Raw genomic sequence first — 16,800 nt, 5'->3', positions numbered from 1 at the left:
CAAAGAAATATTTACTGGTAATTAAAATGTTAAAAAAAAAGCAGAGTATAAAAAAGTATCCTAGAACATAATTCCCTAAAAATACCAAAGGATTAAATTGATCATTTGAGAAACTGTTGACTAAATGTATTTTTAATAAAACTTGTGTTTAGAATTCCACAAACGACAACCCTATGCATGCATGAGTGCAGTTTTGACAGAAAAATCCCAATTCTGACAGCTGTCAGCGATGAACTATGATAATTAAAAGATAGGAGACAATCTGAGTAGAACACGGATTATCTGTCCAAACAAAACATCCATTTGGTATTTTGATAAATTGGGAAAGGCAAGAAGAAAACAGAGTTCAAATGCTAATTTAAGCCGGCTATTTTAAGTATTAAAAAAATTGAATTATTAAGATATTAAGTAATTTACCAACGATTTGATTCATATCATAATTTCTGGTGGCCGATCCGATTCATAGTCGATTTTGGTTCATTTTGAACGATTTGATTCACTGACCTACAATCAATCCAGGAAGTCTACAGCCAAAAATGTGACCATTGTAACTCACATATAAATACCTGGGTACTGAACAGGTGAAGTTTTCCAACTATATGTTAAAAAAAAACAAGTAAACAAGAACTAACGGCAAATTCGTTCACATTTTAGTTTTTTTGATACAGTTCAGCTCACTGTTGTTTTTCAACTAAAAAAACAAAACAAAAAAAATTGATGATTATTATTCTTTGTTTCTCTGAGTGCTCCCTATGAATGTATTTATTAGCTTGGTGATGAGTAAATTAATTGAACATGATACTCTACTGTATGGTCTTGTCTTTGCAAGATTCTGTATTTCCCCTCATTGGGCTGTAATGATGGCTTGATCACTTTTTGCTGCCATCAGATGTATGTTGTCCGGTGTGATGACACTTTTTGAGCTATAGTAGAATAAATCTACCATGTCTCAATCCAAATGGTATTTTATCCATTATAGATTTATCTCATTGTGAAACCTTTTTTTTATTTATTATTATTATTTTTTTAAATGATTAATATCATGCGTCAGGCAGAATTATCTGCTTGGATTGTATAAGAAAATAAACTGATTCATCGATTAATTGATTGATTGTTACACCCCTAATTATTTATTTTCGATATACTACAGTGCGTGATTTAGGTAATGATTCTATAATAATTGAGTGAGAATATATATATTAGAATATTATTTTATCAATTTTCTTTTTCTTTTATTGAAGAACCGATACATTGATGTAATAAAGCACATTTTTTAAAATCACTAACTAAAAAAAAAAAAATAAAATAAAAAAAAAAAAAGAAAGAAAAGAAAGAAGGAAAGAAAAAGAATGCCTTACCCTATGGTCCTACCATGTGCTCTGTCTGTTTACCAGCAGGGATTTGTGGGAAGTGGTTGTCACGGTAACCGTCGTAAACAATGAAGCTGTCCTCTTCCTCCCTTTTCTGACTGTCGGCTCTGCAGCAGCAAAGCGGTGAGCGATGGCAGCATTCATTTGCAACGAGGACCACTATTATAAAAAGGTTACACAAATTCAGCAACACATCTATGAAAGGTAAATTCTTTCTTTTTTCCCCTTTCTTCTTTTTTTTTTAAAACCAACGTGATGAAAACAGAGGACCTGTACTTCCACAGCCTGGTAGACCGAGCGTTCTCCTACCGCTAGCCACAAGCTAGCTGTTAGCCGTGCTAATTCGATAGCTTATTGCTGTAGTGTTACCAAGAAAAGTATGGGTGGTGAAATTGGCGTGGAAATAAAATTTAAACTGGCAAATAAGTCATAGCATAGCCGAGTACCAATATGAACTTTTTTTCTGGTCTCGTTCGTAGTATTTTAGCTTCTTCCGCGTTAGCAGACGTGCTTTTTAGCTCAGAAGCAGCGGAGCAGATGCTGAAGAAGGCTAATCGTTTTTTACTGACACATTTGTTTGTGTGCAGAGAGAAACGGAGACTGCAGCTGGAGAGGGAACTCTTTGTGTATTCGAGATCAGACAAAAGACTAAGTTTTTACACCGTGCATTTCACTGTTAGCGATTTTCCTGCTAATGTGTAATTCATAAAAGAAAATACTAAATGTTGTATTTAGATTGACATGTATCTATCATATATAACTAATTAATTATAGTTAGATTTTGATTTGTAAAATAACAGTTTTCATGTTAATAACATTTTAAAATCATTAATATATTTTAATTTGGCAAAATCTATAACTTTTACTGTGATTTAGTCATTTATTTTTCCCATCAGTATAGAAAAATATTGCTCCTATATTGTATTATATTGTAGATTTAAGAATAAGATTTCAATGTAGAATAGTGTTTTTATTATATTACATTTTCCTGAAAGACATTTGCCTCTTTATTTTTTGACAACGCTCTTTAGATATGACTTCTCTTGAAGTGTGGTTTTCCATTGCTTTTAGCTCACAGATAAACAGTTCCAAACTGCGCAGTTATCTCAAAGAAATCACTGACAGAGAAGTACGAGCGAAAATGAGAAACCTTGAGCTTCAGAGAGCTGTGGAGTGCATAGAAATTAGCATGAGGGACTATCAAGCTGAATGTGTCTCCCTGCAACAACAAAAGGTAAGACACTCACATGAACCACACACCCGCTTGCACAAAATCATGTGTTTCTGTATGTGTGCACACAATGAAAGCATTTTGCAATATTTTTACAATTTTCTGATAGTTTGATAATAATGCTTTCATAAAAAAATGCTATTAACAAGCACAGCTTACTGCTGCAAATGCGTTGTGGTCATACTTTATACATATTTGCTTTAATGCTGTGCTGTAAATTTAATAAACAGAGCATTTATAGAAGGCGTATTTGCTTGCAACGGCCTGATGCGATAGTAGTAAACACTCAAACAGTGCAATTTATCACCACAAGCAAATGAACAAGGGACAAAACAATGAGCCAGTCAGATTATCACTTAAAACTCAATGACAGTGCTTGACAGCTTAATATCAAATTAACAAAATTGGCTAATTATGACTCACTGAGTTAATTGCCCAATATAGAGCATCTGAAGTGCTCCAGAGGTTTAGTTGTTCTCTCCCCTCAAGCAGTTGGTTTATTTCCTCTTGGTGCTTAGACTCCTATATGTTTGTTGCTATACGAGTCTGCTTTGTCCTACTTTCTGCAGGTTCTTGTTTAGCTTGGTACTCCTGGTATTACAAATATAACTTCCTTTAAAATCTTTCAGTGTTTGTTGGTCATTTTTATTTTTAAAATGTGTTTGCTTTTGTGATGAAACAACCCGTCAGTTTCAAAAATGTTACAAAATGACACCAAATATTCAGATTCAATGTATTGAATGGACTCTGCGATGCAAAAAATATATACTGTAGAATGTGACAAAAATTCTATTATTTTTGTTTTTTTCAAGTACGTCCGTTTATAAAAGTATGTCTTTCCACTCTTTTTAAAAATATATATTTTTTTTTCTTTACAGGGAGACTTTTTGAAAAAGATTTCAAAATATATAGAAGCAAAACAGAAACCGGCACCTGGGCACAAAGCATCAAAGGTAATATTTATTTCAGAAACACACAATAAGTGAAGCTACAGCTGCAGTATTTTATGTTTAGAGTGAGCCATCGTTTTTAATTGATAAGAGAATTTTCTTTTTTTAAATCTTTTTTCCTTTTCTTGTAGCTTAACACCATACTAGCTTGTTTTTTCTTGCAAGATCCTTTCATTTGAAATGTTTGCGAGGTTTATGCTGATTCCCGCTCCATCCAGCTGTGTCGCCAGGTTTAGAATAACAAAGGAAAGTTGACATTATGCCTGGTAAATCTGCAGAAGAGTCTGCATTTAAACTGTGTATCTATAATAGCACAGGTGTCTAATCCTAGCTGGGGAATCTGTGAAAGCAGTGTAGTTCAAGTCCGTAGCTGCTTTTTCCCTTCACTTAAAGCAGTTAAAGCTCTTTTAGATGAAATGTCTAAGACATCTCATAATAACTTGGAGCATGCTGTCTAGAGCAGTCACTTGTAACTGTGTGCAACCTCCCCCCCTGCACCCCACACCCCCCAGCCTGTCGATATTGTAATGAGCAAAATGGTACCGTCACTCCATTATGCATACAAGCCATTGGCTGGCAGTGTGCATGTCCCTCAGGCTGCAGCATTCATTAAGGGAAGCTTACCGGGCTGAAAGCTGGAGACAGATGATAACGGGATATGATTTTCATATTTAATACATTCCTTGGAAGAGCACACGCGTGCTGCAGATTGATAGAAGAATCAATTGCTACTTTAGTGAAACACTTTCTACTTTGCCCTGCAGCTACCGATGGAATCACTCAGCCAAGAAATTAACTTTTCCTCTTTTTTTACCTACTTTGTGGATCTGCTGGGCAAGCTGCATGGTTTACAGTGAATGTTATTAAGCAGCTAACTGTTTGGTATTTAAGACGCTTATCAGAAAAGAAACAGAAGCCATGCTTTTTGTTATTATGTTTGGAGGGAGGCTCTTTTTTTTTTTTTTTTTTTGCTTCTCTCTCCCCCCTTGGTGACATTGCCGACATGAATCAAAACTTGTCTAAAGGATTTTTTAATACGATTAAAAGTAAAACATTGATCCTGAGACATTTCTCTGAAAATGTTCAGAGACTCGTTTTGACCTTGGCCTAAAAAAAGTTACACCTTTTATGAATCTTGAAGGAGATATTTGGCGTACTTGAGCAGATTTTAATAAATAACCTTCATGTAACTGCTGTTATTATGTTTAAAATTTAAGATGCTTCACTATTATTTATTTGGGGTATGTTTTTGTTTAGAATCAAGCCGTGCATATCCAGAATCCGGAAAGCCACATCTCACATCCAGGCAGGCATTTTCCTCAATCAACAGTGGAAACTTTTACGGACCAAAAAATCTCCCGAGAGTCTGACGGTGAAACAGTCGGCACAAGTGTTCACTCACACCGAGCGTTTCTTCGTTCACCCAATCGCAGCGTGCACTCTCACGGACGCACACCAAGTGGCCTTTTGAAGGACTCCGGAGTTGGCGGAAAGGATGGTGCCAGCAAGCAAACACATTTATCAGATGACATTTCAGGCTCAAACGGTTCCCTTGATGGCTGTAATTGGAGTAACAAACATGAAAGAACGGTGGGGCTGCTCCCATCTGTTCGTGCCTTAACAGGCGCAGCTGGTAGCGTGGCTTCTGGAAGTGATGATGAACAGGAAGCTTCACCTTTCGTGACCTTGACGGGGTCGGAGAAGAATCCATCTCCCAGCAACGATACCTCTACGAGGCCTAAGCATCCCCCTGCAGAAAGCACTGACTCCCAAGAGGCTGTTCATGAACCACTCATAATGGGAGAGCAACAGAGAGGTCTTGGTCATTTGATGCCTGAAACCACTTTGGAAAAAGAAGCTCAAGAGAGACCAGGTTTGGAGAGATATTTCCTACTCTTTTTTGCTAAAGTTAGAAGTGAAAGCATTTCTTTTACCCTTTACGGTTCTGAATAAGTGACACATGCTGTGCTGTGTTTACATTCAGGTACACGTGAAAGTGTCAGTGCATCCAGCTCTGATGTGCAGTTATCAGAAAGCAGTGCTAGTGACCTGACAATATCTCTGACACAATCGGAGCTTGAAGATGATGTTCCAGAAGAGGCAGAACTTGAAAGGGAGTCTTCATTTGAGGGAAGGGATCATCACAAAGGGAATTGTCTTCAAACATCCCTCAATTCTAACGGATCTAATAACACATCCCAGGTGGACAGTGAATCTCCAGGACCAGCAGTGACCTCAGAAGGGTGCAGTATTATGTTTTATTTTTTTTTAGATTTGTTTTATTGGGTCGTTTTAGTGGCAATATTACTTTATTTTGCACAATGCCATTCGTATTTTTATGAGAACAAATGAAAATAGGAACCGTTTCTGCATTGCTATGCCAAACCTCAAAGGGCTGTAAATAATAGTTGTTGAATACATTACATTCTCCTCTTTATAGCCGTTATGTTGGTGGATGTCAGAGAGAACTGACAGTTTTTTTTTTTTTTGTGGATCTGCAGCGGCTGAGCTGGTGAAGTGATGTAACTAATAGGAAGAGCTCAGGACCTGTCCACAACAGGACCGCCGTAATCCAGGAAAATGCTGTAACAGAGCAATTTTCTGCTTGAGAAGCCTCAGGAAGTCCTCAGTGGAGGAAGAAATTTGTGGCGCCATAGAGTGCTCTGGAGGGTAGGCATGTGGACGACACTCACAGCCACAATTCCTTAGCGCGGTGATGGCCTCTGAGTTCAAGGATCACTTTGGATAGGGTCAGAGCTTCAGAAAATCCTGTGAGATCATTTGCAGTCTTCCTATTTTTTTTCCTCACACTGTACACAATTTCACAAGCTGAACCACTTATGAGGGAAAAAAAGCAATCTTGTGCCCATTGTTTAACTCCCTGGTATCAGATTGCTTATATTCTCTTATAAGCATTTAATATGAAAACATTTTCAAGCACTCAAAAATATAAAGAACCAGTTTGATGGTGTCTATATAGAGCATTTTGAAAGTAATTTAGTGCAGTGCATCTTCTCTGAGAGTGCAATATGTCTGTGCCTGTTTCTGTGTGGTCTGCTCTGCTGCTTATGGTGTGACCCTAAGCAAAGCTGCATGCAGTTAGCCAGTGTTGGGGAGAGGATGGCGGGGGCTGTCGCTTTTGTTGTTAACGCAAAGATCTTGTGTGCATGAGGAGAAAAAAGCCGAAGCTTTGATGTAAAGCTCAAAGAGCATCCAGTCTGCATCCTCTCCCTTAAGGTTAAAGTTTATTTTGCTACCTCCATTCAGTGCACAGTCAGGAAAAACAAGCCCCAGCAATTCATTAGATTATCCCATTATATTACTTCTCCAGCATGGCAAAAGTGAGTGAGTCTGAAAAATTGTTTTGAGTTTCCAGCGAGACGGCTTCTAATGACCCCAGTTTGTGCTACTTACGAACACGCTGTCTCTGAACCACATAATAGCGCGGCTTCCTTTGCTGACAGGATGTCACACAGTGAAAACTAGACCCTTAATACAAGTTTAAGTCTGTGGGGTACAGTAGATTTGATTAATTTCTTTAAAAAGTCAGTAGAGTGAAGATTTAATACTTCATAACCTGTAGTTAATCCAGCAGTCAGTTACATTTTTTAGCTCCTTCGTGTGTTATCTTTTCTTCCCATTCACTCCCGACACCAATCGGTCAATTTTGAGGCCGTTCCATGTGGAAAATTACCCCCCGAGCCAGCACTGTATATAAAGCAATAATGCTAGTGACCTCTTCCCTCTGGCTGACAATACACTCCTCGTGATGTTGACATGCCGACAAAAACGCCATCTAAAGCGAGGTTGAAGACCTTGACGTGAAAGCTGCCAACAATACTAGATAAAAGAGGGTTTCGAGACAACAAATTCACTTTCTCCCTCTTTTTTTTCTTTAAAGGGCTTTAATAAATGAACTAGACATAGAAAGGGTATAACTTCAAGGCCCACACTGGATGGAATAATACCAAATAAAAAAATAGCTTTTGCCTGTAGTATTTCAGGCACACTAAAGGGGGGGGATTCCACCCTACAAAAAAAGTCATGGATATAATTCAAGCTCCCATCTTAATCAGAATGTTACCAGGAAACAACCTGCAGAAAAGGCAGAACTATTGTCTGCTGACCCCTAACCTATGAGCCCATTACAGATTGTCATAAATTCTTTTTGGCTTCTCTTTATGGAGGGCGGCTCAACATCTCTCCGCTTGGGGCTTTTTCTGGGGGAATTCAATGAGGGCCACCCAGAGCTTAATGCTCAGGAGAGAAATGAATTGTTAAAAATCCACATGCAAGAGGCATCCATTTTTCTTTTTTTCCCGCCTGATACAGGAGCAGATTAAAGGATAAATCTCTCAATAAAATAATTCACCTAAAGATGTTTTGTTTGGAACTTTTACTAATCATAAGTGGGAAATATTTTAACATAGACAACAAATTCAAGTTTGAGTGCTAAAGAGAACAAATGCACAGGTATGTTAGCATTGAAAATTAACAATTGTATTCTTTAGCAGTCTAGTCGCTCAAGGAACTTCCTTGAGAATGAAAAGCACAGACCTCTGGATGACATTGTGTACTTTTCTCCCACCTCTTCCCAAACAGGCGTATCGATCACATGACCTCGTCCACCTTTATGTCCTTTCACCACATTAATGGGTTATTTTTTTTTCAGTCTCTCCTTAGAGGGACTCTTTAATTTGCTGGACAGCATCGAAGGACGGCTCCACGGTGAAAAGACCTGTGTCTACAGGCATTCTGCAACTGATGGAAGACAGCTAGATAAAATGATCAGGTATACTGGCTTTCTCCAAATTCTTATTTTCCATCAAAATCAAAATGTCCTGTAAACTTATTTAATGGTTGTGGAGCCTTTTGCGCAGTCGAGGAAAACATATTATCCTTCTGCTAAGGGCTCTCACATTAGATGAAGTGTCATCACCATCAGGCATGCGTCTTTATTTCTGAGGGGTTTTCAGACACATGGGATTGTTATAGTAACCGCCCAGCTGAATTGTTATCGGGAGTCAGAGAGATAGAGGATGTGGAATGTGTTTCATTAGGCTGGGCTTATTTTTCATAAGCTCTTTATACTCTATAGCGTGATTAATTTGCCATAATTGCCGCTTCTGTGGTTAAGCATAAAAGGATAAATGTCAGACAGAGGAAAGCATTCTCACTCTTTTTAAACCTGGTATAAACTTATCCCCATCTGTCCTCAATTACAAAGAGAGCGCCCGTCTGATGACGTGACCCCTGTTAATGTTTAGCTGCGTTGAAATGTACGGTTGAAGTTGTTTCGTGTGTGTTGGATGGACTTTGTGAACTGCGGGCTCAGACCCGGGGCACCATGGCAATAGCTGACTACACTCCATATATTGGGCAGCCTTTGTGACGATGGAGCAGGCTTGAATGATGAGGACCTTGAAGCATGTGGAGCACTCGTCCTTCGTGAGCTTCAGAGGTTGTCATGGAGCACAGAGAAGGGCTGCCTGCTTCCACAGGATGTTGTGAGCGCACATCAGTCCAGCACTGAGCCTAATGAAATAAGGTAAGGCTCCTAGATTGATTTTTGTTTGTCATGTGTGTGTTATATCATTTTAGAAATGCAATTGTATTTATAGGTTTTAAGTGCACAAATATTAAGGTAGAATTCAGTTTTTAAGATATGTAATGTCTTCAATTCTTTCTAGCTATCATATATTGAAGTAATTCAGAACTCAGTGCTACAAAATTCACCTTTTTTCATTATTTTCTTGGGAAAAAAAATGTGAGGTATTCGTCCTTTTTCTTCCACTCTTTCTTCCTCCTAAATGTTTTCAGATTACAGTCAGGCTTCATACTCCTACAGCTGTTACTGAGATATTGTGAGCAATGATTTGAGCTAGTGTCTCTCGTCCTAAAAGCAAAAGGTCATGTTTGGTGTCACCTCGCCTGCTAACACTGAATGGGTGAATGTCATGAGTAAATTAAAATGCCCTATCTTCCAGTCCTCTGGATAATGAGTAGTTTTACTCTGAGCCAAATCCATGCTCCGCTTCACTACTCTATTGATTTCACTGAGACTTTCTGTGACATACTCATTTCTAAAAGACAATTCGCTCTTTCCTCTGGAGATGCCTGTTAACTTAAATTGACCTTTTTATCCAGTTTTTTCAGCTGGAAGCTTCATCACTTTTCGCCCTGTTAAGTGTTTACTGGAAATCATTCAATATATCCCACAGTCTTGGTGGTACATGTGTATTATCTTTCATATGTTTCTAACTAACTCAGTTTACTGGCTGAAAAGTGTTTCTAAACTTTATTGTGGTGTTTATTTTGTGGTCTGTAGTCAGTGAGAAAGCTTTTCTGTCTCCTCATGCAACCCAACCCCCACACTCGTCACAGTGCCAGCCTCCCGCCTAATGCTGCTCGACTGTGGGACCGCTGGTTCAAGCACGCCCTTGTGCTCAAGGAGCATCGCGTCCTCGGCACTGAGCGCCTGGTCCATCTGTTCACGCCGCTGCTGCTGAAGCGTCATGCCACCTACAGCCAGCAGGTAGCGTTAAAGGAGCGTACACTCTGGGAAGCACATGAGAGAGGTCACACCATGCACACTTCTTTAGAGCAAATATAAACACAAACTCTCATAAAACATATTATTGAATTAATATTATATTGCTGACACTAAATCCCATCTAAATCTTCATCAGACTGCCCATCATGTTGACCCCATAAAAATAAATCAGTAACAAGTGATTGGCTTATACTTTTTTTTACATTAATGCAGTTTATTGTTGTGAGAATCGGTTGTTTTTTTATTTAAAATCAGCCAAAAGAGGTTTAAAAAATCTGGATCTTAGGATAGTTTTAACATTTTCTCTTAGTGTCTAATAATATTTAAAGAAAAAAACTCGTGTTTGATCAAAATCTATAGTGTGCCTGATTCTCTCTGCAGGAACGATCATCTTTCACATGCTAATTCTGGTGGTTAGTTTGTGCAAACTCATCTTATTGGGTTTTTTGTGGCATTGAGGTCTTGCTGCAGAGCCCATGATGCAATGAGCGGCAAAGAGGGAGACTGTAGAGCCTCTTGAAAATATGAAATGACAAAAGAAAGAGTGGTACCGCTACATCAGTGAATCCATCAGGAAAAAGACCGAATGAAAATCCTTCTTTCCCTTTATCTGTCCAAGTCTCGCTCCGTCTATCTCTCCCATCCTCTATTTCTTCATCTCTCCCTTTATGTCTCCCTCTGTCCTGGTACAACGGCTTATTCTCCCCACACAAGAGGAAACCGAATTTCCATTCACGTCTTGCCACGCAGCCTGGCTACGACGGCAAATGGGCGCATGCAGCTCGCATGCACACACTCAAAGAGGCCCTTTGAATATTCAAGTGCTAACAGTTGCATTCATTGATATTTAAAATGCAGTGGATCTGCGAGAGCCCTCAACTCACGGTACATTTGACTAAATCTGAAAAAAAAGGGAACAAAGAGCGATATCGGGGACAAGGATCAAGACAGTCCTTTTTGTCCAACAACATCAAATCCCAAGTGGCAAACTCAGATTGGCGTGTTTGCATCTCTTGTTCTCTGAGAAAATGAAAGCACCCACATTGTCTATCTTGTCTGTGACCTACTGATAAAAACTTACAATGTACTTAAAGTTTGCCACTGTCAAAGTCCTCCTGATCATCCCCTTCATATTAACATTCATTAAAAGTTGCAAATGACCGTCTGAAGCTGAGAGGTATTCTTTGATCACAAAAGAGGGATGGTGATGGTAGGGTTTGATATGGGGGAGGGAAAAAAGAGGAGAGAAAAGAAATCAGTGTGCGGTATCTCCCTGCTCCTCATCTCCCAGAGCCGATTCTCTTAATTGTGTATCCTCATCTCCGCAGAGATAAAAATGAACTGGAGAGGGTGGATGAGAGTAGTTTGTCTCAGTCCTCTCAACCTGGAGGGAAGATATCTGAAATGTGGTGCACATTAACTGCAGGGTGATTGCATTCTTTAGGCAGCTCTCTAATCTCATGCATGAAAAGAGAAGCAGAGAGAAAAAAAATGTGATTGGGGCAAATTATTTCAAAAGTGTGAAATAATCTTTTCTTTTTCTTTTAGTAAATGAGTTCAAGAATTTGAAGTTACTTCTCCTTTGCAGTCGACAACACTGCTGCACATTCAAAATGAAAAGCCGGCTTAATCATTGAGGGTGCAGTTTAACACATGCCTCCCGAAATGAGAACAATTAAGAGTATGGTTTTAATTTGTGTTGCTTGCAGGCCAAAGTGTTGCTGAGGACACTTCTCTCCCGGTCCAATGAGAAGAGACCCTCACCAGACGATGAGAGTGACTTATCTTCTTTGTGCAGTCCTTCTTCAGCTGTGGCCGACAGAAATAGGGAGCCTGTCGGATCAAAACAGAAGCGGCAAATCCGAGGTAACACAAAAAGTTAGTAGTGCATCTTTGAAAATCTGCTTTAGTGTTATTAGACATCCCGGAAATTAAACCCAAATTATGTGTCAAAATGTAGCTGATGCTATTTTTTCTTATATATTTTTACAAACTAGAAATGTCCTTCTCTCAAAGAAACTGATTCCCTTATTGAGCTATTTTACAATCCAGTTTTTTTATAAAGCCTTCCATTCAGAGCTAAAAAGGACCCCCCGTTCCTATTTCTGTCCAAGACTCCCTTCCTCCCTGCCATTGCTCATGTGCTTCCCTTTCTTACAGAACTACAAAGAACTGAAGAGGACAGCCCGGACGAAAGCTCTGTGGAAAGTGGTCCTATTAGAGGTAAAAAGGCATTGCTGGTGCCTCAGCCTTCACACTGTCCTTATGTTGTGGTTTGTTTTCTTCCCACTGCAGTGAATAATGGCCTCTTTTGCACAATGGCTGAGGCAGGATGATCAAGGTGAATCCAGGGTCAAAGTCCCACCTGAAGAGCTGCGCTAGTTCTCTGTAATTATCTCTGAGAAAACACTAGCCGTGTTTCCAGCCTTGTCTGCTGCATTCGAGCAAGACACTTAATTCGCTGTCCCAGCATAATGTGGCTGCTTTAATTGTCAGGGCGCCAGGGTGGGCAGCGCCAGAGATCTGTCGTCGGTTCTCATTATCTTCTAAACAATACTCCGGGCAAGACTGGACTTTAAAAATACTAGATGCAACGGCATCCTGGAAGCAGTCGGCTTGCCCATCCCTCGGCTGCACCTCTGAAATGTAAAGCAGTCCTACGTTTGCCCTGAGCTCTCACATTTCCAACTGGGTTTTTCATGTCGCTGCATTCCTAAGGCGCACAGCCAGCAAAATGAGTCCAGTTTTCAATCGCCGCACTTAATCAAAAGAGTCATAGTAGCTGTAAATAAATAAATAAATAATGAGTAAAGCTTTTTTTGCAAGTGAAAGGTTTTACTGTGCCGAGTGACATCAGTGTCAAAATCCGCTACTAAGATGTGGGAAAACTGATAGTAATTACAGAGAAATGCCAGCCTGTAGACCACATGTAAAAACAGTGGCTGGCTATGAAGTGCTAAAGCTACCTTAACAAAGGAGATTGCTATGCTCTGTAAGAAAAGCACACTTTGGAGAAAGTAACTAAAACTATTCTTAAAGTTTACAATTTATTCTCAGAATATCACATTTATGTTGTTTGTGTATCTCGTAAGCAACTCCCATTAAAATAACACATCATCTATTCATCTACTTTAAAAGTGTTCCCAGTGGTCTGTTAATTATTTTTATATCATTTTTAGCCTAAATAAAAACCGCAAAAAAACGTGTTGTTTTCTAGAAAATGTTTTCAGCAGAGCGTCAGAAGTTCATTCGAAATGTGCCTCTGAGTTGTGGGCAGGACTGTTGATGCTGAATCACAAAAAACACCAAAAACTCAATTTTCATAGGAAAATCATTATTGTTATTTTTCTCATTTTTATTTTTTCACATGAATTATTGCTTTCCTGGCATTAGACACAGAGGTGGTGTATGATGCTGATTGCTTTCTCGTGGAAACTGTTGCCACCTGCACTATATGCAGTAGGCTTGAATCAACAGCTTAGATGACTGGTCAGTGCTTTCACCCGTTTGGTTGAGCATGAAGTCCAGAAAAACCTCAGCTACTGAGGCGTGCTCTCTCATCAAACACAGAAGCCCCTAAAAAGTTGGAAATGTTTTGAGCAAATATTTGACTTTATGTGTGTCTGTGCTTGTCCATTTGTTTGTCTGCGTCCTCAAATAGAGTCAAAAGCATATCAGTCACTTAAACAATCAGCCATGCAGGAGGGGCTGTTGCAGCAGGAGGAGGAGGACGAGGAGGAGGAGGACGTGGAGGCGGGGGACTTTTCAGGTAAGGCTCCTTCTTTATCAGCGGGGTAAAAAGCAATTTGAACCTGATTATTTGTCATAATGAAAACGCGTTGTTGTGATGTAAACTAGAGCAGTCTAATTAAAAGGCTTGAATTAATTATTTTTCTTTAAGTGGTCTTGCAGTTAATAATGAACGAGTTTACTGCAATAGACAATTTGAGCCCCATGAATTCAGGGATAGAGGGTATATCATACAGCGTTGCCTGCATTTGTGTGACCAAATGAAGAAATTAGTAGATTTTAACTCAAATTGCTATTTATTTTTTAAAATCTTCTCTAAATGCTAACAAAGGTTATCATTCTGAATATCTATTTAGTTCTTTCATATGATTTCTCTTAGCTAAAACAGACTTAGATGTCTCTTTACTGCAAATCTCTGCTTGATGACACAAAATACTCAAATGCTGATAATTTAAATATTTCGTAAATCCAAGAAATTTGAGTGTTCAAGTTCTGTGTTTTGCTGTCAGTCATCCTGAGATGTTTTGGACCCTACAACAAGGACCAAACTGACACCAAGCAGCACATAGTGTTGTTCCTGTACAGATGCAACGCTAAGAAACCAGGGCACCCCATCTTTTACAGTGGTGGTTGTCCTCTTTCCTTGCTGTGTTCCATCTTCCCAAAATGTTCATTCATATTCTTTTTAAAACATGCTTTTTTTTGGTGTTTCTAACATGTTATTGTGATATTTTCTAATAATAAGGAACATGCTTAAAGAAAATTAAGCTAAAAATGGTATTTTTGTATTTCTTTATTCAAATCATTATGAATCATGAGCAGACATTGGTTGGCCCACAACTTAGAGTTAAATTTCCAATGAACTATTGCTGGGCAAGTGGAAGCCCCAGGAAACACCCAGGACACGCTGGAGAGACTACGTCTTTCGGCTGGTCTGGGAACGCTTGGGGTCCCCCCAGAGGGGCTGGAGGGTGTGGCCGGGGAGAGGGAAGTCTGGGCATCTTTGCTTAGACTGCTGCCCCCGCGACCCGGTCCCTGATAAGCTGAAGAAGATAGATGGATGGACTATTGCTGCTCTACAGAGCATATGACCTAGAAAATGACACGGGTTTTATTACATTTTACCTAAAAACAGCATAATCGTATTTAAAAAACAACTCTGAACACTTTTAAAGTAGATCAGAATAAGATCTAAGTGGGTCTCTGGATTGTCACGTTCCAAGTGTCCTCCATTTCTCTAAAAGATGATGATGTGATCTGACGTTGAAATACTTTGACCCAAGAGTTCCCCTTCCATGAGCTTCTTGGCTTTTTATTTGCCATTATTGGTCTCTTTGACATGTCATTTGTTTTCCTAAATGTGCCATGGTCACATATGTTGGCTACAGTCCCTTGGTATTTGAATTTGTGTAACTGTAGTCACAGGAACATACAGCTGCTCGGAGACGGTCTTAAGGCTTTTGCCGTTAACCCCCTAAGACATGTAGTCCACAAGTGTGGACATCACAATTTGGGTTATAATACCACAGTAGTTAATTTAGCTTTAAGTCCCTTGCCAATCATCTTTGGCGGTATTTTAATTACCATTATGCTGTTTTAAGGCAAAATAAAAATAAAAAAAAATGTCATTTTCTAGGACATAGTTTCTGCAGAGCGGCAGGACTTCATTAGAAGTTCTCCTCTGAGTTGTGGGCAGGACTGTTACCATAAAGTTAGCCTTTACTGTTTTCCCATCATCCCATTGTGCAGTCTCTCTCACTAGCTTACAGCGCCTCACTAACAACCCCAGGCTGACATTAGCTGTGCACATTGACTGTATAAGTCAATGTGTACTCTCGGCTTCAGCGAAATAAAGACAATTCAGTCCCCATTGTTGCTTGATTCCGACGTTGACATATTTGAGCCAGATGACAGTTATTGGTCCGAGTTGGCCTGAATCTATGTTTCTATGACAACTACTATAGCCAATAAGGATTTGTTTAAAGTCCACATCCTTTTCAATAAAAATGGGTTTGGAGAATCAGTCAAACTTTTGAGATAGGGTGGGTGCCAATGGGTACCACATGCTTTTACTGAGGCATCTGATTGGTCAGTTTGTAACTTGAATAATTTGCAATAAAGGAAAATATCATTAAAAAAAATAGAATAGCAAATCCTAAGAATAATGTATCAGAGCAAGAATGGTGTCACAAACAAGCAAACACCTGGTTCCACAAAGCTAAATCAGGGTAAGATAGGCAGAGGTCAATCACGAGCATGGGATCATCCAAGAAGAGACTGTTCAGAGTCTAGCCGAGGTCAGGGCAGGCAGCAAGCAATCAGAGATAAAGCAGAGTCAGAGACAGAAGATCAGGTCCAGATAGAAACGCTTGGTAATGCAGGCAGAGTGGCACAAACAATACTTCGCACTGAGTGAGGCTCTGTGCAGTGCTTAAGTGTCCTGTGGGTGATTGGCAAATGAGAGTCGGCTGAGTGGCATTCAGGAACTGCACTGGGGTTGCTGGGAGATGTAGTTCAGTCAGTTCAATGGAGACAGCTCCCGCCAGTGACCAGAGATAGAGATAGAGACAGAGACATACTTTTTTATATCAAAAAAAGTTGATGGGATTTTGGCTTCGTGGTACAGGCAGGTACTTCCTATTTGTAATGTGAGGGAAGAGGGATCTCTTAGTCCAGTTGTCTTATACAAACAATGGTGGTGCAACAAAAATGGTGAGCAATATCGAAGCTATCCAGCCGCACAGTTTTGAGCCAGATGCCAGCTCAGACGAGGAATACAAAGACGTACATGGATCTATTCGTCTACAAGTGGATGCATCAACATGGAGCGGATCAGGGACCTTTTAGGGTTTTCCAATTGTAGCTTCTATGTAATAACTAAAAGCTTTTACAGACTGCATTTTTTGCTGTTCCTGGTTGACCAAGATTTGAAAAAAGAAATACTCA

At 39.5% G+C, this 16,800-nt stretch overlaps 1 protein-coding gene across 6 annotated transcripts in view; it reads left to right on the top strand.

Annotated features, from left to right (window-relative positions):
- Positions 1 to 330: 330 nt before the first annotated feature.
- kiz (kizuna centrosomal protein) overlaps positions 331 to 16,800 on the top strand; it is a 26,031-nt gene continuing 9,561 nt past the window's right edge. Inside the window, exons 1-13 of one of the 6 annotated variants that reach the window (XM_024269397.2) lie at positions 331 to 1,574; positions 1,958 to 2,020; positions 2,442 to 2,604; positions 3,480 to 3,554; positions 4,809 to 5,424; positions 5,536 to 5,794; positions 8,224 to 8,343; positions 8,935 to 9,099; positions 9,936 to 10,086; positions 11,814 to 11,982; positions 12,265 to 12,327; positions 12,400 to 12,445; positions 13,766 to 13,873. In XM_024269397.2, the coding sequence (XP_024125165.1) occupies positions 1,501 to 1,574; positions 1,958 to 2,020; positions 2,442 to 2,604; positions 3,480 to 3,554; positions 4,809 to 5,424; positions 5,536 to 5,794; positions 8,224 to 8,343; positions 8,935 to 9,099; positions 9,936 to 10,086; positions 11,814 to 11,982; positions 12,265 to 12,327; positions 12,400 to 12,440 (1,959 nt within the window). In that variant the 5' untranslated portion in view covers positions 331 to 1,500 and the 3' untranslated portion in view covers positions 12,441 to 12,445; positions 13,766 to 13,873. Of the gene's footprint in view, positions 1,575 to 1,957; positions 2,046 to 2,441; positions 2,605 to 3,479; positions 3,555 to 4,808; positions 5,425 to 5,535; positions 5,795 to 8,223; positions 8,344 to 8,934; positions 9,100 to 9,935; positions 10,087 to 11,813; positions 11,983 to 12,264; positions 12,328 to 12,399; positions 12,446 to 13,765; positions 13,874 to 16,800 lie in introns of those variants that run through there. The other 5 variants (XM_024269403.2, XM_024269379.2, XM_024269360.2 and 2 more) reach the window with 5 other exon arrangements.

This window comes from Oryzias melastigma, linkage group LG22, assembly GCF_002922805.2.
Source record: "Oryzias melastigma strain HK-1 linkage group LG22, ASM292280v2, whole genome shotgun sequence".
In the NCBI taxonomy this organism is placed as follows: domain Eukaryota; kingdom Metazoa; phylum Chordata; class Actinopteri; order Beloniformes; family Adrianichthyidae; genus Oryzias; species Oryzias melastigma.
This window is presented reverse-complemented; position numbering and strand designations above follow the sequence as displayed.